This window comes from Elephantulus edwardii, unplaced genomic scaffold, assembly GCF_000299155.1.
Source record: "Elephantulus edwardii isolate Elephantulus edwardi_28Jun2011 unplaced genomic scaffold, EleEdw1.0 scaffold00026, whole genome shotgun sequence".
Taxonomy (NCBI): domain Eukaryota; kingdom Metazoa; phylum Chordata; class Mammalia; order Macroscelidea; family Macroscelididae; genus Elephantulus; species Elephantulus edwardii.
The window spans coordinates 1,256,350-1,278,558 of NW_006399776.1; the positions used below are offsets into that span (position 1 = coordinate 1,256,350).

A 22,209-nucleotide genomic window follows, 5' to 3' on the forward strand; every position below is an offset into this window, starting at 1 on the left:
CTGGGGTTCCGGGGAGGGGGCGGGGGCGGAGGAGGGGGCAAACCGGCGCCCCCCGAGCCCGATTACCGCTCCCCCGCATCCTCCCCGGCAGCGCCCCCCGTGCCTCCCCCGGACATCCTGGCAGCCTACCGGCTGCAGCGGGAGCGCGACTTCGAAGACCCCTACCTGGGGGTGAGGTCGTCCGGCTCCACGGCCCTCGCCACTCCCGCTGCCCCCGGCCCCACGCCACCCCCACGCCACGGCTCGCCACCCCATCGCCTCATTCGGGTCGAGACTCCTGGGCCCCCAGCACCCCCTCCCGAGGAGCGGATCTCTGGACCCCCCGCTAGCAGCGACAGGGTGAGTGCGCGCAGGGAGGGGGCGGCCGGAGATGAGGTGGTCGGAGGTCGTGAGAGGGACAAAGGTGGCCTGGACAGGGCTGGGCCGCTAGATGTCACGGCTCCTGGAGGACAGGAGGTTAGTCCCTGACCCTGGGTCTCTGAGCCTTCGCCCACCTTTGTTCATATTGTTGACCCAGTGTGAGATGGGGAGTCCCAAACTGTGCCCCTGTCCCCAGTCATCCCTTAAGAACTGATGACCCTCCCCACTCCTGCATCGCGGCTTGGTGGGAGCCCCGGCAGTGAGCCGTTTTCTAATGGGAATTGAGGGATATGCCCCTCTGCCTGCTGGTTTATGGCCTCTTTGCCCTCTGAGAGCAGCAGCTCAGTGCCCTTTGATCTCTGACACCCTGTTCCCGAGGGCAAAGCCTGCACAAAGCGCCCCTCCTCCTTTGGGAGCCCAAGCATCTGCACAGGTGCCGAAGTTCCAGAAAAGGAGGTGAAAGCTGGGTTTTTCCAGTGAACACAGCAAAAGCTGGCTTTTGCGTTACCGGGGTGGGGACTGAAGAGGAGTGGGCTGTTGTTCTCAGAAGGCCACCACTGGAGGTAAGCAGCTCTTCACCAAGGATGTTGACCACTGGGGCCAGTCCTACATCCATTCTGTTGCCCGGCAGATTTGAGGTGGCCAGTGCTCAGGACCTGTTGCCCAGGTAGGGCTAAGTAGCTAAGCTCACACCTCCTGTCTATTGCGTGGTCCTCACTGCATCTTTTCTGGATCTGCAGGCACTGGGGTCAAGAGGACAGTGGAACATCATTTGTGTCCCATGGTGCCTCAGAGGTCCTGATTGAAAAGCCAACCCCCACCCACCTCCTTCACAGCCTGCCTCCACCCTAACTTATCCCTCCCTGGCAGTGTGACAGCCAAACACTATCCTTAGACCACTCTACCTCTAAATTCTGTGACAGTGATTCTTTCACAGGATCCCTGGTTTGTTGTCCTTCTTCAACTCACTCCAAGAGATCATAAGGTCTGGAGCTGATTTTATTTTTCATTTGCTTGGACAGCAAAGTTACTGTCCGAATTTACAGGCTCCTGGATTGAGGCGTTCAGCCAGGGAGGGCTGTTCTGCCCTGTTTCCTGGATGAGAGAGATGTGTCAGGGTCAGAGCAGAAGCCTCAGGAATGTGAATTATTTTCCCTGTGGTTCCTGACATGGGCATGGCTGCCCTTCTGGGTCAGGAAGAAGGTTCAAAAGGGCATTTTTTCAAGGCTCTGCTTTTTTCACATATCCTTAGAGCCCCTCCTAATTAATTAGCCCCTATTGTTGGGTGCTGCTGAATGTGCTGCTGATAATGGGAATGAGGTGGAAGACAGTCTTGTGCCTTGTTTTACACTGATCAGTTAATCTTCTGGCTGTTGACCCTTGGTATATGGGCCTGAGCTACCCCAAGCCCTCTTCTCTATCCAATAGCTGCCCACCAAGCCACGGGCTCCTCCAGGACAAGGATCATTTCTTCCTGGTGGCTGTATTCCCCCAGGTTTCTGACACATGTTTGCATAAGGAATCAAACCAAAAACACATTGCCTTCAATTCACTTCTGATTCCTAGAGCTTCCTTTGAGTTTCTGAAGCTATAGATCTTAACAGGAGGAGACTACTTGTCTGTCTTCCTTGGAGCAGCTGTTGGATTCAAACCACTGCCGTTTTGGTTGGTAGCACAACATGGTAGCACTGTATCAAGTTGTGGTTGATATGTGCCATTGAGTCGAGTACAACTCATAGTGACTCTGTGCACAACAGATCTAAACCCTGCCCTATTTTGTGCCATCCTTGTCATCTCCAACATGCTTGAGTCTGTTGCTGCAGTCACTGTGTCAATCCATCTCATTGAGGGTCTTTTCTTTCCATAATGCACCACCATAATGTCCTTTTCCACCCTTTCTCGCAACATGCCCAAAGTACGTGAGACGAAGCTTTCCCATCCTTGCTTCTTAGGTGGAGTGTGCAAATATGTACTGAATGGTGGCTGTCTAGGGCAGCCTGAGGGACAGAGACTCCTGTAACTACAGCTCCTCCTGCACATTTCTCCACATAGATCCCCAAGGACAGTGTGTACCCACATAGGTCCTGTAGAGACTCTCAGCTGCATCTCACTGTGCACATCCATGCCTCAGCCTGGGCTGGCTCTGTGCTCTGTGGGCTGTTCAGACTTTGGTGGCCTGATGTCTGACTCCTTTGTCGTCTGTAGGGACAGGAATGAAATCTAGCAGGATCTCCCAGGAGCCACACAATCTGTGGTTTCTTTAGTGGGTGTGATGAGTAGGAAGGGGATGTCATCTCAGCTGGCCCAGGGGCTGGCCCTAAGGCCTCCCTCCATTCAGAAAGCAGCTTCCTATCCTGTATGAGCGGAACTCATGGGTCTTGGAGTCTTCCCCTGGGAAGAATTCAGACAATGTGCCTGAGCCACTTACATTAAATCCAGTGTGTCCAGGCCTGCTGGGTGGTACATGCCTGAAAAGCCCACCCAGAGACACTACTATCTCTAGATAATGAGGCTAACCCCTGCCTCTGCCTTGAGTCCATGCTGAACCAGTGTTTCTGTACAGTATGGCTGCCGCCTTTTCATCCTCTCAGCCCTGTAGGTTCTCTGGGCTCAGTGTTTTTGGCTCCCCTGAGGTGTAATATGGAGATTGGGGACTGGAATGTACCTTGTGGCAACCTGCTAATCTCCTTCTCCTGGAGCCCATTGGCTGGTATTGGTTTATCAGAACCTTCTGAGAGGTGCTTGGTTGTGAGATTTGATGAAACAGTAGAAACATTTCCATGATAAGACTGAGGAGACCCAGGAAGTATAGAGGCAGGAGAGAACAGGGACCTGGACTGGACCCTAGAGACCCAGCAGGCTCTTCCACTATGGCAGCCACTCAGGACCATTAGCCTTCTCCCAACCCAGATCTCTGGCCACCAGCCCAGCATGAGAACCATTGGTGCAGTTAGTTGGCAGGGGTGTCAGGGTGGCCATCTGGGCAGGCCTGGCAGGACAGGTGTGGGAGCAGCAGGAGCCGCACCCTGCAACGAACTGGCAGGGGCCTTGCCATCTGGCTGCAGGAAGAGCTCCTTCGTGGGGCTGGGCCCTTGTCCAGCCACCAGACCACGCGCTGGCAAAGGAGCTGGAGAACTGGGCCTTCCCTTGCTTTCCTCCCTTGATCAGGAAAAAAAAAATCTGATCTAATAAGAAGGGTTGGTTTTGAAGAAGGGACCCTGATTGGATGAGTGTCTAGACTGACCGCCTCTGCCTCTGAGCATCTACACAGGCTGTCTTTTGCCTTCATCATGCCAGGATATGTGTGTGTGGTGTTGTAGACAATGAGACATTCAAGGACTGTATATAGAAACCAGGACTCTTGTTCTGAATGGATGGAGCAGTTCCTGGGACTTGTAAAACTTCAGAAATTGTATAGACATCTGGGTGTGTGTGAACAGTTTTCTGGGAACAGGATGAAAGCTCTCAGGTTCTTACAGTGGTTCATAGGCCTCCAGAATATTAAGAACTTTAAAAAATAGAAGTACTCAGATACAGTATCACCTTGGATTTGGTTTCTCTGGGCCTAAATCTGGAAACTAATGAAGAATGAAGAGATAGACTGTCTGAAATTGAACAGACACGCCTTCTCTGGGGTTAAGGGGGTGGGTAGGAGGTGCCGCAATAGGACTGTTCTTAGCCAGTATTCACTGAGTGATTATGTCACACTGCCTTAGACACTAAAAAGGATATACCATGTGGAAGACCTTGTCCTTACTTTATTTTTGCTTCAGTTAACTTACACAGCTGGAGGTCTGATCTGTATTCATACAGGTTGTCTGATAGAGATGGAGCAGAGGGAGAACCCTGGGGAAGAGAAAGACGAGTCTAAGGTCCTTTGTGGACTGGTTGGTCTTAAGCAGTGAGAAGCATTGCATGGCACTCTTGTGGCCTTGGGCTGACTTTCCTGTGTTGCCATTGTGCTTTAAAGATGGCTGAGGCCTCTATGGACTGCGGAGGCAGACCTGTCCCCTTGACCAACCTCTGCCTACTAATGCTGCACATTCACTCCTCTGAATCTGTGGTTTGTTGGCTTGGCCAGTGACTCATTGACCCTTTGGCCCTGGTACTCGGGGACCCTGAGGACTCAGGATGAGAGGAGCTGGTTGGGCTGGGCAAGCCCTGAGAGCAGAGGCAGAGCCTGCATTAATGCTTGTGGGGAGTTTGGAAGTGTATCCACACAGGCATAGCCTTGCATTCAGCCTGTGGGCTTTGCAGCACCGTAAGGCACTTCACTCTCTTGGAGCGTATTTTGTGTGTGTTGCTGAGCTCCTAGAGGACCCAGGACTGTGGTATTGCCATCTTTAATAATATAATGGTTGATGTTTACTGAGTACCTCGATGCAATAAGTGCCATGCCAAAGGCCTGAGCACCCACCATCAGTGTCAATAGAGAGGAAGGGCTCCCTAATTGTCCACTTGCAAAGAAGGGGATGAGTCTCTCAGAGAATGAATTCAGACTGTTTAATGCTGAGTTGAGGGCCAGTACTTGCCACTCAATCCCAGGTTGGCTGCAGATTCACCTTATTAAGGGAGGTACTAGCAGTTGCTTGCCTCTGATGTTTGAATGTTTTATAAGCATGATAGATGTTGCTTTTATAATTAATAAATGATGATAACAAATTTGTTTCATGTAAAGGAGTTTCCCTGACATATAAAATAGAAGGGAAGCACACCAAAACCAAACCCACCATAGCAACCAACTCATAGCAACCCTGTAGGACAGAGTAGAAATTGCTTATAATTTCTACTTTTCAAGACTGTAAATCTTGACAGGTGCAGACTGCCTCATCTTTTTCCTCATGAAACAGGTGGTAGGTTCAAACTACCAACCTTTTGTTTAGTAGCTGAATGTCTTAAATACATTGTTGTTCATTTGCACTGTCACTCATTGCTGACCCTTCCACAGGTTTTCTAGAGGCTGTAAATCACATAGGAGGAGAACTGGTGGATTTGAACAGCTTGCTTTTGGTTTGGCAGTACAACTTCTTATTCTCTAGGCCATCAGAACTCCCTTTACCCCTAGGGCTCCTCTAAGTGGGGACAGTGGGTCTAGAAAGTTTAATCTTGGGGAATGTAAATAGTATACCATTTCCCAAGCTGTGACAGGTTAATAGATTTTCTGTTGAAAAGGATGGCTAAATACGTTGAGAGATGCTGACATAAACGAAATTGGACTGATTTCATTGCTGCAGGATTTCTTAGAGCTTCTAACGTGCTCAAGTGTATTTTAAATTTACAAGTGGAGGACAGAAGATGTCATGCTGTTTCCCAAATATTAGGAGAATCTAGGTCTAGGCACTGGGAGTAAGGAGATCTCCCAGAGTTCTGCAGCTGACAAGCAGTGTGCCCTAGGCAAGCAGCTAAACAGGAGAGGCCCTAATGCCCCAATGTAACTATCTGGAGTTAACAGTTACTGAGCACTGACTCTATGCCAGTCTCTGGGCGAAAAACATTTACATGCATAAGCCCTCTTTACAGCCCTATAGGATGGGTACTGTCACCATCTCCATTCTGCAGATGAAAAAACCAAGGGCTTAATGGCATTATATGTACTAAATTAGTAGAGGGGAGGGGTAAGGACTTGTCCTGTAACCTGTGCCTCCTTGGAGCTTAGTCTGTAGGTTCAGTCCCCCCTTCCCTCTTGCCCCCTGCATTCCGTGCCCTGGTGCAGAGTGGACAACCTCCAGCCAGATGGTGGGGCCTCACCAGCTACCTAAGGTGAAGCTGGGAAAAGAAGGATATTCTAAGTATGGCATCTGTTCTTGGAAGGGCACTGACCAATTGGAACATATGCAAGAGCCGGGTTCTGCAGGCCCCCTGCTGGACTGCAGGGTGGAGGGACATCTGGTTGGCAGGAGGCAGGGTGTCGGGGGACTCCCTGGGTAGCAGCTCTGTGCTTAGTAATTTGGAAGTATTTCAGCAATATTCTTGCTTTACCAGAGGGTGTACCTAGATATGAACCCTAGTTTTAGATGACTTTCCTTGAAGGTCCTTTGCTGACATTTCCTCCTTTCTGCCCTTGAGCTTTGATCACTATTCAGATGTAAATTACCCAGAGAACCCAGGATTCTCAGGGGTCAGTTGGAGTACTGATCTGAGAGTCAGGTCACTCTGGATGATGAGTTTGGAGATAAGGAGCCCTTTCATGTATCCGGTAAATATGCATCTAAATATGCATGGAGCACTGGGGTCCTGTGATGGACATAGGGTTCGGCAGTGAACACATGAGAGGGGAGAGAAACCATAAGCGATATAACATCTCATGGCAAGTCAAAGGTTGTCAAAAGCTTATTGAGACACTTAACTTCCACTGTTCAGTTTTGCTTCCTCAAATGGCTTTGAAGCCAAATTGGGCACCTACTCTGCCAGCCTTCCCAGCCGCTACTCCTCGTTCCCATCCCATGGGTGGCTTTATCCTAGAGAGTGGGGCTGGGGCTTCCTGGAGCTGGGTGTGGAGCCAGGAGTGGAACAGAGGAGCCATTGAGTTGCCAGGACATCTGCCACCTGAGTGCCATCTGTGAGCACCATGGGCTTCACAGGTTAGGACTGAGGAGGCCCTTGCTGAATCATAGCTTTGGTACAGGCTGGGATTCTGGTGGGAAGGGAATTGCTTGCAGTTCAGATCAAGCTCTTTTGAGGAGCTGGAGAATCCCTAGAGTCAGGGTGGGGGCCACCTTGGGCTCCTGGGGCTGTGGGTTTGAGTTACATAGTCCACTGAGCAGCTCCTGGGGGCAGAGGTTTACTTGGGGGAGAAAAGTAATCAATCTTCTTGTGAGTGCTTCCATCTCACAAAGGCGTTACACTTCCTGCTCTACTAAAGGAACTGGGAAAGTGCTTCCTTTAAACAGCCTTCCTCTTGTGTGTGAACTGATTTAACAGATATTTACTCTGGCTTTTTGGCCCTGAGAATTTAGCAGCAAACATGAATCCTGCCCTCAGGGTGTTCACAGTCATCTGAAAGACAGACAATTAAATAAGTATTTACCACACAATGTGGTAATAGCCTAGACTAAGACACCTAACCAAGCCTTGTGTGGAGTCAGAAAAAATCTTTCAAAGGAGAGAACAGAGCAAGAATCCTTAAAAGTTTGTCCATTCAAGAGGAAGGGGTGAGAGATCCAGGCAGAAAGATGGTCTGTGAGGCAAGAAAGAGCATAAAGCCTTCAGAAAACTGACCAAGGTGGGTAGGGAAAAACCAAAGAGGAAGGTGAGATCTTTTCAATCTTTTTAGCTTTGGACTTTCTTCAAAGCACTGAAGAGCTATTGCAAAGCTTAAAGATAACATGTCAGTTAATTCAGTTACTGTTCGTTTCATAGCTGCCCAGTGTGAGTACAAGACTGGGGCTTACAGAATTAACAGTGGCTGTCTCCCCAGCCTCCTTGCTCAAAGTGGGTGAGGCTCTGAGTGCCAGGTGGCCTGGAAACAAAGGCTTGGCGTGGAGTGAGTGAATTTCTTTTCTCTACTTCCAGGAAGGACTAGGGGTTGAGGTCGCCAAGGGGAGATAGGTGAAGGGTCTAGATGTTGGGTGCTGCCAAGCTGATTCCAGCTCATGGTGACCCTAAGGGTAACAGAGAGGGACTGCCCCATAGAGTTCCGTTTTTGTTGTTTAGTTTGCTTTTTGTCATCTCTACTGAAGCAGCTCTCCAGGCCTTTCTTCTATGGGTCAGTTTTGTAGGTTTGGATCATTATTATTAGCAAGTGCCTTTGGGCCACCCGTCAGCCTTTTGGTTCACAGCCAACGTCTTAGCTGTTGCGCCACCAGGGCTCCTGGATGATCTGGTAGACACTTCAAGGCCTCACAGTGAACCTGGAGCGTGTTGGAATGCAGAGACGAAAATGTCAGTGAGACCCCAGGATGGTGAATGTTCAGGATGTGATGGTAGTTTGGGGGGTGGGAAGTGGGCATTTTAACTGCAGGTCGAGATGCTAAGGAGGTAAAGGGGCTGAAGGGCTTGACTGGGCCAAGGTGGGAGTTGAAGGACTGACCTGAGGATGAGGTGGTAGGTGCCACTGGAACATTTCTGTTCTGCAGGGGCAATCAGGAGTCCTTGGAATATGAAGAAGGGGTTTCTAAGGTGGGATGGGCCTTTTTCCACCTCTGCCTTACTGAGGACAGGTCCCTCATCCTCAAATCCTCTAAATCAAAGGCAAAGCTGGCACCTCCATGTCATCACAGCCCAGCTGGCTCCCGCAGCTCTGACCCTGTTCAGAACGAAACCCTAGACAGGAATTCGGAGAAAGGCAAGTGTGGACCCTCCTCATGCCACAGGCCCTGGAACCAGCCACCTCCTGTCATCACCTGTCAGCCCAATGGCACAGTGCTTCCCAAGGTGCTGGCACCCCAGGGTGGGTTGGGCTCTGCCTCCACCTCTGCTGCCCACCCCAGGAGGAGCCTGGGCCCAGCCTGGAGAAAGGCTCTATTGTCCTCGGCTGCACCACGCCTTGAACACCTTGAGCTCCTCTCCAGGGTGTGCAGCTTGTGGTTTGCTCTGCTTTGACTGGGAACAAGGATGGAAGGGTGGCTGTGAGCCACTTGTGTGGGAGAAAGGAGCAGCGTGGGAAGTGGAAGACTGAGGCGAGGCCTTTCCTGTCCCTCTCTTCCTGGAACCAAGGAGATGTCAGCAGAGCCCCCAAGCCCTGACTTTCTTCAGGGTTATCCCAAGATTCTCTCTTCCAGGGCAGTCAGGATATCCACTGGTGGTAGTATAATTTTGAGGTCCCAGTCCTGGTGCCTCTGTTTATGTGGAATGATCTTGGGCATATTGTATTATAGTTACCCTAAACCTCCGTTTCTTTAAAGGGGGGATAATAATACCTGTTTGAAAGGGATGCTGTAGGGGTAAATGATAGAACTGACACAGTGTTCAACCTATTCTTCCTTGACGGTCAGCAAGTAATTATTGGATCACATTGGGGAACACACTGGTAGAAAAGTCTCATCTCTAGATTGCCTTATCATTTCCTGCTTGCTCATTGAGCTCTTCTAACATCTTTACAACCAGTTATTTGAATTAATTTCTTCTGCTCACCTACCTGAAAGGTACTGACCAAGGCAGGCCTTAAGTCTCAGTAGCTTCACCTCGGCCATTTAGCCAGTGGATAGCCCAGAGACAAAATTAACAGGAAAGAAAAATGTAGAATTTGTTTGGCAGCATGGTGGGAGTCTTTCAAGAAGAGCCAAGGTTTGTTCCCATTCAAGCTCAGGCCCTGCCTTTGGGTATATGGGACTGTGGGTGTAAGGCAGCCTGCCCATGACCCTTGCTTATGTGAACAGGGCATTTAGGGGCAAGCAGAGTGCTCTTTCAGATGTGTGATACCCTCTGTCTTCGTACTCATCCCACAGCTGGCAATCCTAGAAGATTATGCGGACCCATTTGATGTTCAGGAGACTGGCGAAGGCCCAGCAGGAGCTTCAGGAGCCCCAGAAAAGATCCCTGAAAATGATGGGTACATGGAACCCTACGAAGCCCAAAAGATGATGGCTGGTGAGTGATGGAGTCAGGGGAAGTATTCTCTGAGGACTGGGATCTGCAGAACAAATTCTGGGACCCACGAGGGTAAAGGTCCATTCCTTGATCTTTCGCCTCTTGCACATGTGGTGAAAATCTTTGCTGTGCCCTTGGGGAGGCTGACCATTGCCTTCAGGACACTCGGGCTTTTTTGGTTAAGGAGCTGTGGCTTGTGACTCCTGAGATCTGAGGCACTAGGGAAAGCCACTGTACCAAGGGTCAGAGAGAAACACTGGGGATAATCAGGAAGGGCAAGAGAGCAGTATGAGTTGGTATTCAATGATCGCAAAAGAAAATCGCCAGCTTTGGGGAAGTTGGTAAGTTTAAAAGTATATAATATCAAAGTGCGACATCTTTATAGCAATCAAAAAACGTAAGACTAGAAATAAAGATACAATAGATGCTGTGAGATTGAGTGGAGAAATCAAGGAGAGAAGGTAGGAAGAAATGAGTAAGACTTGGCTTGGGGAACAGAGACAAGAGAAGATCTAGGCAAAGAAGTCAAATGAGGGTGATTAGAGAGAAAGGCAAGGCAGCCAAAACCCAAGGCAGGAATGAGAGGAGGATTTGTTCAGGGACAGATAGTGTTGGTTCTGAGTATATATAGGAGTCAAGATAACAGGAGGCCATGTAGGACAATGGAAAGGCCTTAAAGGTGGGAATAAGGTGTTTGTACTTATCCCAAAATGAGAGAGGAAGCATGAGGGGTTCCTGAACAAGAGAGAAGCAGAACAAATATGGCATTCTAAGAGAATTACTGTGGTTTTGGTGTGCATAAAAGATTGAATTTTAAAAAAATAGATATCAGAAAGATAAGTAAAGAGGCTATGGTGGCAATTGTTGGAGGCTTAAGGGCATCAATAATTAACACTTTCCCCCTTTCCTCTTAAGCTTGGGGGGGGAAATGGAGAAATAGGATAAGGAAACAGATGGAGATAGAAATCTCTGCTTTGTTGCTGATAAAGTTGATTAGAGCACATTGCTTAGCTATGTTACCACAGTGAACTTGTTAATATATTGCCATAGAATTAAACTTGCCTACTCAGGCCTCACTGATTTCACATACAAGCAAGATTTTGCTGAAGATTATCCAAAAACGACTGGAACAGCACATCAACAGAGAGCTACCAGAAGTCCAGGCTGGGTTTAGAAGGGGTCATGGTACTAGAGATATTGTAGCTGATGTTAGATGGATCTTGGCTGAAAGCAGGAAATACCAGAGGAAGGTCTATCTGTGTTTCATTGACTATGCAAAGGCAATTGACTATGTAGATCATAACAAACTATGGTTGACTCTGAGAAGAATGGGAATCCCAGAACACTTGATCGTTCTAATGCGAAACTTATACTTGGACCAGGAGGCAGTCGTCAGAACAGAGCAAGGCAACACTGCATGGTTCAAAATTGGGAAGGGCGTACGCCAGGGATGCATCCTATCTCCATACCTTTTCAACCTATATGCAGAACAGATTATCCGGGAGGCTGGACTCTAAGAGGAGAAATGTGGGGTCAAGATTGGTGGACGATTTATCAACAATCTGCGTTTTGCGGATGACACAATCCTGTTTGCTGAAACGGAAGAGGACCTGAAGCGCCTGCTGCAGAGCGTCAAGGACTGCAGCCTACAATATGGATTGAGGCTCAATGTCAAGAAGACAAAGATTCTCATCACTGGACCAATTGGCAGCATCAGGATGGATGGTGAAGAGATTGAGATTGTACACAGCTTTAGTTTGCTTGGCTCCATAGTCAAACAGTCTTGGCGCATTGCCATGGGAAAGTCTGCTGTTAAGGACCTCTCCAAAGTACTGAAGAGCAATGGTGTCTCTCTGGAGACTAAGGTGTGTCTGATACAGGCCATGGTCTTTGCAATCACTTGTTATGCATCAGAGAGTTGGACAATGACCAAGGAGGATAGAAGGAGAATTGATGCCTTTGGGCTGTGGTGCTGGAGAAGAGTATTGAGAATACCATGGACTGCTAGGAAAACAAACAGATTTGTCCTGGAAAGGGTTAAACCGGGTGGCTCCTTGGAGGCAAGGATTCTGAGGCTCCATCTAGCATACTTTGGACATGTTGTAAGGAGAGACCAGTCCTTAGAGAGGGACCTCATGCTTGGGAGGGTGGAGGGACGGTGCAGGAGAGGAAGGCCCTCTATGAGGTGGATTGATTCAGTGACTGGGATAATTGGGATGGGAGTGTCGGAGACAGTGCGATTGGCACAGGACAGAGCGGAGTTTAGGGCAGTTGTACATAGGGTCGCTATGAGTCGCAGGCGACTCAACGGCACATAACAACAACAACAACAGCAACAACTCAGGCTTGAGCAATGTAGGATGGCTATCAGCCCTCTGCTCCCCTTTGCCCGCTTCTTCCAGGGAGAGTTGTTAGGAATATTATTTGTATATCCTGTGGCAACATAAACCAGTGGAATGGAGCCTTCCCCCCACTCCGCCAGTACCCTTGATTTGAGTTGAGGATGAAAAGCATCAGGTATTGTCAACAAACAGATAAAATCTGAAAACTAAAGGAAGTCCAATTCCAGAGAAAACACTGTGGTGAACAGAATGGAGAAATCTAGAGAGTTGCTATCATTTTTTGGTCACAGCGGTGTGATTTGTGGAAGCCCTGGGATTGTATGTGAAAATCTTCCTGGAGAGTATTTTCATAGCTTTTACTAGATTTTTACTGTGGCCAGTAGGAAAGAGAATAGGATAGCTCTAGTGGCTTAGTGATAAGAAACTGCACTGTAATTCTGAAGGAGCCCAGTTCAAAACCACTAGCTGCTCCATGAGAGAAGGACAGACAGTCTCCTCCCATGTGATTGCTGCCTCTGAAAATCCACTGGAGGGTCAGTTATGGGTTGGTTTCTGATTCAGTGATGCACAACAACAGCAACAGGAAAGATAATGAGTTTGAAGCAGTTTGATGTCAAAGTGAAACATTTGACCAGAAATATAGACGCAGTAGGTACCATGGGACTGAGCAAGTAGTCCAAGGAGTAGGGGTGTAGAGAAATGGATAAGACTTGGCTTTAGGGAACAGAGGCAGAGGATCCAGGGAAAGAGACCAAATAAGGGTGATCAGAGAGGAAGACAGTTCACGAAACTTGTTAAGGGGAGAGTGGTCAGCAGTATCTAAACAGGGGAAAAGGGCTTTCTGATTGTAGAATCATGTCTTTTGGAAAACAGGGAGCTTAATGGTGCTGGGCTTCCGAGGGGAACATGGACTAGGACAGGACCCTGACTCAGTTTCCTAAATGTATGTAAACTTCAGCTCCCAAGTTCATGTTGGGCACAGCAGAATCCCTTTTTGTATGTGTGTCATTCTGATCTCTGTCTATCCCTGCATCCCTTGAGTCCCATCCTTTTGGTGACTCTAAAGGTGTTTTGAGGGTGAGGGACACATGATGTATAGCTACTGGGCTCCCCTTAGAGCCAGCAGCATCTCCTTGGAATGAAACTTGGCTGACTGCTAGAGAGAGTTGCCACTAGTGGAGGCAGGCAGCTCATGCCTCGCCTCTCCTCTCCTGCCTGTCAGAGATCCGGGGCTCCAAGGAGACTGCAGCTCAGCCCCTGCCTCTGTATGACACACCCTATGAGCCAGAAGAAGAGGGAGCCACCCCAGAGGGTGAAGGGGCCCCCTGGCCCTGGGAATCCCGCCTGCCTGAGGATGATGAGCGGCCCCCTGAGGAATATGACCAGCCCTGGGAGTGGAAGAAGGAGCGGATTTCCAAAGCCTTTGCAGGTGAGTCCCTGGGTGCAAAGGGCTAATCTTCTGGGGCTCTGAGAACTCTCCAGGACCCTGAGTTAGGTTCAGGGAGTAGGTCCAGAAGCTGGGCTCTAGGAAAGTGGAGTTGGGTTCTGTACTATGGGCAGTTGTGAGTGTGGATGCCGAGCATATGTTGGGCATGGGAAGGCTTTTTCCTGCATCATGACCCATTGGAGGCCAAGAAACCTGCCTTTGAGGTGGCTGGGTATAGTTGAAAATAAATTTTATAATAAAATGATCATAACTGTGCCATATGTTAAATACTACACTTAACAAAAAAAAGGCTTTTAAACTCCAAGCAGTGAAAACAGCAGTATGTGTAACCTTTTGCGATAATCGCCCTCAATCTGAGGGTGTTGTCTCCCAGTGGTAGGCAGGGCCTGGTGCTTGGTTCCTGTGGAGGGTGGTGTCTGAAGAGCAGTATGAACTGGCAGAGAACGGGCGACTATGAGAAGTCCCCTGGTTGCTGAATACAATCAGATTTCCCCTGTCCCCTGTGTGAAACCAAAGCAGTGTCCACCCCAGGCCTAGAGTCCACCATGTTTCTATGTTGGTGGTCTGCAGTGAGGTGGAGTGAGAGCCTGGGGTACAGACAGAGCTTTAGGTCCTAGACACCTGCGGCCCACCCTCCACAACTCATTGAATGCAGAAAGGACTTCAATACTGTTAGTCCTCATTCATGCAGCCAAGACCCCCTCACCCATTCTTGGGGAAAGGGGGCTATCCTGGAGATGGGTCCAGCCCTTTGCTCTTCCCATCCCCCAACCCTAGCAGCCAGACTGGGAAACCACAGGCTTCTAATTTTCTTCCTGTAAAGCGCATCCTATTGAGGATGAGCCGTTTATCTCCAGAAGTCTCCTTGGAGAATCAATACTGTTTGGATTGCTTAATGGGAAAATCTATGCTCGTCATTAGGAAACCTCGTTAGCAGTCCTGCAGCCGCCAGTGGCATCACTCTTCTAATTGTCAAGGCTGAGGATGGGGTGGGGGTAGAATGAGTGTTGCCATATTCCAGTAACACACCTTCCTCCAATTCCGAGTATTGTGGACAGGCTGAAGCTGGACTGTCCCATTCTCTCTGCCCAAAGATGCCCACAGGTACAGGAAGAAAGAAAAAAGGGAGGCAAGGGTACCAGGAGGCCGTCGGAGTCTGGGGGTAGTGGTAGGAGGTGCTTGCCCTTCTCTTCCTCCCAGCCCCATTGGACAGTGATGTTAGTAAGATCAAATGAAAGGGAGGCACACCCTGGTGGAACAAGACCCTTCTTTTATCTGCCAGTTTCTCCTACCTCTGCCTCTACACCACCTTCTTTCTAGGCTGTCCTGTGTCCTGGCTCTGGGTTTTCATGTCTCAATCTTTGCCTTTCTCTGTCTCTGTCTCTGTCTGTCTCTCTTCTCCTCTGTTACTGTCTCCAGTTGACATTAAGGTCATCAAAGACCTACCTTGGCCTCCGCCTGTGGGACAATTGGACAGCAGCCCCTCCCTGCCAGATGGGGACAGGGACATCTCCGGTCCAGCCTCACCCCTCCCTGAGCCCAGCCTGGAGGACAGCTGCGGTGGGTCCTGTGGGCACTTCTAGCCAGGGTGACATGTCTTCTCACCTCTTAGGCCAAATGGGCTGGGGGTAGAGGTGGGGAAAGGCTTGGAGAACCCAGGAAGAATCCCTCTTGTCCTGAAGAAGAGGAGAGAGAGAAAGTGCACATTTCTACCCAGTTCTGTGGAAGAGGAATGTCTTCTGTGGAGACCTTTCCCAATTTTTCCCACCACGCCATGAAATCCACTACTTTCCATTCACTTCTTTGGGTAAGACTTTGTCAGACCAAGTCCTTCAGCAGTGCAGGCCCTGCTGAGGTGGGGCTGGTGCTCAACTCCTCAGAGGAAAAGAGAACTTCAGATGCTCAGGTCTTCAAGGTGCCTATGTTGTTCTTACTGTTATTACTGTGCTGTGGAGTCAGAATTGACTCATAGCAGATGCTCCCGTGGGTTTTCAGAGGCTGTACCTCACATGGGAGGAAATTGCCCATCTTTCTCCCCTGGAGCAGCTGGTGGGTTCATACTTAGTGCCTTTAGCTTGGCAGCACAGCTCCTTACCACCCAGCCAGCAGAGCTCCCTGAAGGTGCCCTTAAAGAGAGGAAAGAAGGCACTGAAGTCTTCCTCCCCTTTTACTTTGCCAGAAGTATGTGTGGGCGTGCATCGGTGTGTGTGCACACTAATGTACACACCTGTTTGTACGTTTGTAACAGAATGTGAGCAGGTGTTTTGGAGACAGAAGCTAGAGAGTCTGTGTCAGGGTGAATTATCCAATAAGCAAGGTGAGCCTGACCTCTGTTCACTTACTAAGCTGTAGAGATTCACTTACTGAGTGTAATTTCAATGTGTTTCACATCAAAGAGAAAAAAAAGGTGAAACTACTCACTACAAATTATTAAGTGAGCACAGGAAAGTCACACTTGCCATGCCTTTTGGGAACTCTGGCCCATCATGGATGAGAAATTTGAAAAAGAAACCTTGATGCCAGGCAATAAGGTGCTTTGGGGTGGGGAGAGAAACAGATGCCGCCCATACTTAGAAGGGGAATCTTAGATATGAAAATGTAAACTAGAGATGAGTAAGTAAGCACAAATAAGCATGTGCTTACCTTGCTTATTGGACAGTCTGACACTGTGTCCCCTGTGAGTATGTTCAGCCCTCGCCCTGGGCTGGCCCAGCTGTCAGGCCGGCCTCATCAGGGAGGGAGGAAGAGCTAGCAGCCTCTGCTGGGCTCCCGAGTGGAGGAGGGGAGCCTGTGGGCAGTGGCCTTGGGGGAGAGCCCAGGCCCACTGTCGTCTTTGGGCAGGATTAGCCTGTCAGGATGGCACCAAGGGGAATCGAATAATTGTTCTCAGATCGATAAGTCATTTCTGCAGAATGTCTTGGCAGGGTGATTTGGAGAACGGTAATGAACTCTGAGGAGGAGAAAGAAACAATATTATCAGCACTGAAGCCACCCTGAGGGGAAGGAATAGGAAGAGGCAGTTGGCTGCTGCAGAGGGAAAAGCTTAAGTGGTTTCTCGTGTTGCTGCTCTCCTCTCTCCTGCAGTGTGGGGACTGGCAGGCCATGTGTGACACAGGAGAGCTCAGCTCCCCCTCCCTCACCTGGGTTATGTTTCAAGAGCCAGTAGGGCTGGCACATGCCTTTCCCTTCCAGAATGTTCTTTTGACTCCTTTTGATGCTGGTAGCAAATGAGGATGAGGCCATTCAATAGAGCTTTCTCCCTGTGGGTCCTCAGAGTCCATGACTGGTGTGTTCCCCACAGCCCAATTTGAAGGATCCGAGAAGAGCTGCCTGTCACCTGGCCGGGAGGAGAAGGGGCGACTACCTCCCCGACTCTCTGCAGGGAACCCCAAGTCAGCCAAGCCCCTAAACATGGAGCCCAGCAGCCCCCTGGGGGAGTGGACAGACCCAGCACTGCCTCTGGAAAACCAGGTGTGAGTGTCTGTGTCCAGCTGGGGACTCCTTCTCCCTTACCCTTCTGGATCTGGCCTGCCTGCAGGGTGTACCAAGAATGGGTGGGCCCGGATGGAAAGGGATCCAGCAGAGGATGTCCCCCCTCCCCCTTATCCTCAGATGGTACCACGGGGCCATCAGCCGCACAGATGCCGAGAACCTGCTCCGGCTGTGCAAAGAGGCCAGCTACCTGGTGCGCAACAGTGAGACCAGCAAGAATGACTTCTCTCTCTCCCTCAAGTGAGTGTGGGTATCTGCAGGTTGGGGGGGGGAACAGTAGGGGGTCCCACCATTCTCCCCATGCTCAGCCAAGCTGGATGTGCCCCCCCCCACCTCCAGTGAGGTTTATATGAACACTAGCAACTGCCAGGCACCTGGGAATCAGGCCCCGCCTTCAAGGATCCCAGAGTCCATTGGTGGTAGTAGCCATGGGTGAGCAGTTGAACGAAGCTTTGGAAGGATTCTATTATTTATGAGATACCTGATCTTGTTGGAGTTACTATTTGCTATGGAGTCAGAACTGACTCCTAGCTAACTCTCCAGCAGGTTTTCAGAGGCTATAAATGGCAGTGGAGAAGATTACTCTCATCTTTCTCCCCCAGAGCAGCTGGTGGATTTGAATTGTTTGTCTTGGAGTTAGTAGCACAACTCTTTACCAGTAGGCTTCCAGAGCTCCATCTGACCTTGGGATCCACTTAACATCTCTAGGCCTTGGTTTCCTTATTTATAAAATGGGGGCATGGTACTGTCTATCTTATAGGGAAAGAGTAAATCAAGTAATAGATGGGAGCAGTTAGCATGGCATTAAATGCTAAGTGAATTATCTTCATCGTTACTAATGGAACTCCAAGATTTTCTAGAAGTACAAGCGAGGAGTAAGCAGCTTTTCATGTGGAAGTCTACAGGGTAAGATTGAAGCTGAGTCCTGGAAACAAGATCAGGCCGTTGGCACAAAGTTGATCGTATTCAATATGAAGAGTGGTTGTAGGATCTGGGTGTTAGTGGCTGGCAGCTGGTCTGTGAAGGATTTCTGGCAGAGCCTATACTCACTTGGGGCAGCCAGTCAAAGTGGTTGACTCCACCACAGTTACTACTAGATCATCTCCACCACTTTCTACTATATTCCCATAGGGCCTTAGTCAAGCATTTGGTCAGTGGGAATTTGGGACTAGATATATTGGTGTAGTGATTACTTTACTTCACTAAAACATAATGGGTAAAGTCCTTGACTATAATATAGTCTTGGGTTTAATATTAGCTCTATGACCCTAGGCAAATCACTGAAACCTTTCTGAGTGTTAGAGAGCCCTGATGGTCCAGTGGTTAAGCTAGAGTGGTTGGTGACCCATTAGTAGTTGAATCCACTAATTGCTCCATGGGAGAAAACATCTGATAATATGTATGCCTCCATGAAGAATACATCATAGGAACCCTGTGGGGCAGGTCTACTGTCACAGAGCTGCTGTGAATCGGAATTGACTTGCTGGCACAAAACAACGACCCTGGGCCTTGGTTTCTCCATCTGTAAAATGAGTTCATTGAAATCTCTGAAATTACTTTTAGCTCTTTATAAGTTAAGAGTCTATAAATTATTAAAAAGGAACATTTCAGAAAGATTTCTCACAAGTTTGATTTATATAACTTCAGAAATTAACATTGCTTCAGAATTACAGTTAAGATTTATTTGCCACGTACAGACAGCATTTACATCATCTCCAAACCTACAATCACTCAGTGAGGTAGATCTGTATCTTCTAGACCAAAAGTAGATTCAAAGAGGTACATGTCTGGCTCTTGAAAACCATTCTATACTGTTCTATTGCACAGCCCCACCTCTCATCTAGTGTGGTACAGCCTGGCACTAGCCAAGGCCAGGGGTCTGGCTCCTGCCTTAGCCTGAGGTTTTTTAAAAAAGGAGTGGGGGAGACAGGCCTGAGAGAGGCTTGGCAGGCCTGAGTGAGGGCTCCAGCCTAGGCCCAGACTGATCTGGCCCCGCCAGCATCTGTCTGCCAGAGCCTTTTTTGCATATAAATGGCTTCTCTGAAATACAATTATGGTTTCTCTTCTCTCGGTAATGGAAGGGCTTTCACTGGTAATTAAACAGCTTCTTCAAAAAGCCCTGCCAGAGGCAGGCCCTGAGCCCATCTCGTCCCAGCTTAGTCCCTAGTTTGGGCAGGACTCTGTTGTGTCCTAAAGGACCCTTGGGATTTTGTCCCAAGAAGTCATAAAAACACAGATACCACACCCAGCCCCAGAGGTCTGTACAGAGGGAAGCTGGGTTTTCAGCTCCCAACTCTGAGCACTGACCACTTGTTGCACTTCTTGGCCAAGAAAGTATGTGGCTTTCTGAAGAGGTGAGTCCCCCATGTTGAGTGGGAGTTTCTCCAACTGGAGAGGACCCATGTTGCTGCCCATCGGCTTGGATCCGGGCCTTGGCATAGTGCACGCAGGGGAAGCTGACTGTTCACTGCCTCCTACTTCCACCTCCCTGGGGCCTATCTCCATAGCCTCTAGGCTTCTTTCCCCCAGGGCCTCTGTGATCACTTTCTCCCATAGTTATTATCTTAAACCTGCAGATGAATGGATGGCCCCACACCCCAGCACACATACACTCAGCCTCAGGAACCTCTGACACCCAGGGCATCAAGGTCACGTGGAGCCCTCAGACTGCCTCCTAGCAGGCTGCTGGGCACCTGTGGCTTCAGGTCACCTCAACCTATGGGGACAAGGGTGGGGTCAGGGGCTTGACTGCCCTTTTCTCCCACTTTCTTTCTCTCTTCATCTCCCCACCCTTTCTCCTTTTCTCACTTTTGGGTCTAGTAAAATGCCTCCTGGGAGGATCCCCTAGAGCCCAGGCAGGACTACCCTCACCTCTCTGAGTCCTAGGGCAGGAGGAAGGCAGCTCAGAATAGAGGCAGCCTTCTCAGTCATACCTCCCATATCAGCTTCTAAGGCCTATACTTGCCCACAAGTGGGCTCTGGCCAGCAGCGTAGCATACCAGGGCTCAGCCTTCAGCCCTCCTACAAATACAACTTCCCTCTTGCCTGTGGGTGAGCTTCATAATTGAAGACTAGCAGTCCAAGCCATAGTGGTTGGGACATTAATTGTCCCTCCTGATAACCCACCCCCAGACTGTCTAAGGCTGAGGGTGCCTGGGCATAGGAGCCGGCCCTATCTTGCACACTCAGCCTTGAGCCTCAGGTCCTGTCTGTGGGCAGGGCTAGTTACAGATGTTGATTCTTGGATTGTGGCAGAGGGAATGGGAGGAGGCAGTGGTGCATGTGCTCTCTGAAGGAAGGAATCAGCCAGAGAACCAATGATGTCATCCCAAGCAAAAGGGTGGGAGAGAGGAGAAGCAGTTTGGCCCAAAGCCCAGATAGCAAGATGAAGGGATGTCCCCAGGAAGAGGCATCTGGGTGAGCCTAGATTTTGGAAGGGGGCTTCTAGAGCAACTGGAACATTTCCCCCGTCCCTATCTCCCCACATTTTATCTCTCCAAATTAAGCCACTTCTGGTCCTTAGACTAGCTTAGTTACCACATTTATCCACTCATCTTCCTGCCTAAGGTGTCTGTGGCTCCACCTGAGGCAACAGGAGCTGGGACAGGTGTCCTGCATGGATCGGGAGGGTGAGGACAAACTAGCTGTGGTCACACAGGTTGGAGGGCAGGAGTGCTTGCATCTCAAGGAGGTGGGTGTGCAGGCTGCTCTAGCTCTCACTTGCACACATCCTGCACACTCACCACACACACACATTCTTGGGACACCCAGTGGCCTGGCCACAGTTAATGCCCAGTGCTACCTGATTAGAAATATCCCTTCACCCCTTCTTGGTTTTCTGGACTGACTGCCCATCCCTATCACCTTCCACTCGCAGCTGGGTTTGGGGCCACATTTGCCATAGTGAAGGTGAAGTGGGGTGGAGGTAAGGGGTAGGGGTGTGCCACTGAATGGCTGCATGGGGAAGGTGGGTGCCGGAGGGAGCCCGCACTTATTAGGGTTCCCTCTCTTCTCAGGAGCAGTCAGGGCTTCATGCACATGAAGCTTTCGAGGACAAAGGAACACAAGTATGTGCTGGGCCAGAACAGCCCGCCCTTCAGCAGCGTTCCTGAAATCGTGCACCACTATGCCAGCCGCAAACTGCCCATTAAGGGGGCTGAGCACATGTCCCTGCTCTACCCTGTGGCCATCCGGACTCTATAGATGTGTGGCCAGCATGGTGACAGACCTGGGCCCAGCGCTGTGGACCTCGACCTCAGAAACCCTTCTTTCCCTTTCTCTCCCTAGGATCCAGAGGGAGTTGGAGGATCTTAATTTATTCTAAAGAGGAAAGGTTACGGGTGGGACCTGTAAAGTTAAAGGTGGCTGTAACTGGGGTAGAGAAATTTCTGGGGAGAAAGGACGGCCTCGGGATGAAGGAGACTTTGAAAGCCTTAGGTCTCCTGAGGGGTTTATGAATCGGTTACTCCAGGTCCCTTACACCCCTAGCACAGAGGTGATGAGGACCCCTTTTATTACCCACTCATTACTGGGTCTAAGCTAGGTGGAGAGGGACTTTTTCTCCACCTCCACCCCAGCTACCAGAGAGTTCTGCCCAGAGTCTGGCACAGGGATTGGTGAGTAAGGCAGAACCCTGGGCAGGAGACGGCTTTGAAGGGTGGGGAGAGAAGGGCTCTGGTCAGAGGGAACTTGTACAGTCCGGGAGCAGCTCCGGCTCTGAGCCAGAGGCAATAAATAAATGCAGCCCCGCCAGGCACTGCCGTGTCCGCGCCTGCGGCACCGCCCGCACCCCTGCACACACACAGGGGAGGGAGCCGCTAAGCGAGCACAGACTGTTTATAAATCAGCTCGGGAGCAGACACAGGGCGGCTGTGAAAAGCACTTTCGAAGCATCAAGTTCTTTCTTTGATGAGATGTCAAAACATCCCCCATCGCCCTCCGCTCCGGCAGCAGGCACCCTGAGCCCGGCGGCCGTGAGGCGCCCCCTCCCTGTGTTCTGCTGCGCTCGGCTCCCTAGGAGCTCCTCCAATTTCCTGCCAA

The 22,209-nt window shown here is 49.9% G+C and overlaps 1 protein-coding gene across 1 annotated transcript; it reads left to right on the forward strand.

Moving 5' to 3' along the window:
* Nucleotides 1–84: 84 nt before the first annotated feature.
* SHF (Src homology 2 domain containing F) lies at nt 85–21,576 on the forward strand. Its single transcript, XM_006882943.1, has 6 exons — nt 85–339; nt 9,747–9,888; nt 13,453–13,659; nt 16,979–17,150; nt 17,290–17,409; nt 21,186–21,576. Exons 2-6 carry the CDS (start codon nt 9,855–9,857, stop codon nt 21,370–21,372), a joined length of 720 nt encoding a protein of 239 aa, XP_006883005.1. The 5' UTR covers nt 85–339; nt 9,747–9,854; the 3' UTR covers nt 21,373–21,576.
* Nucleotides 21,577–22,209: the final 633 nt, after the last annotated feature.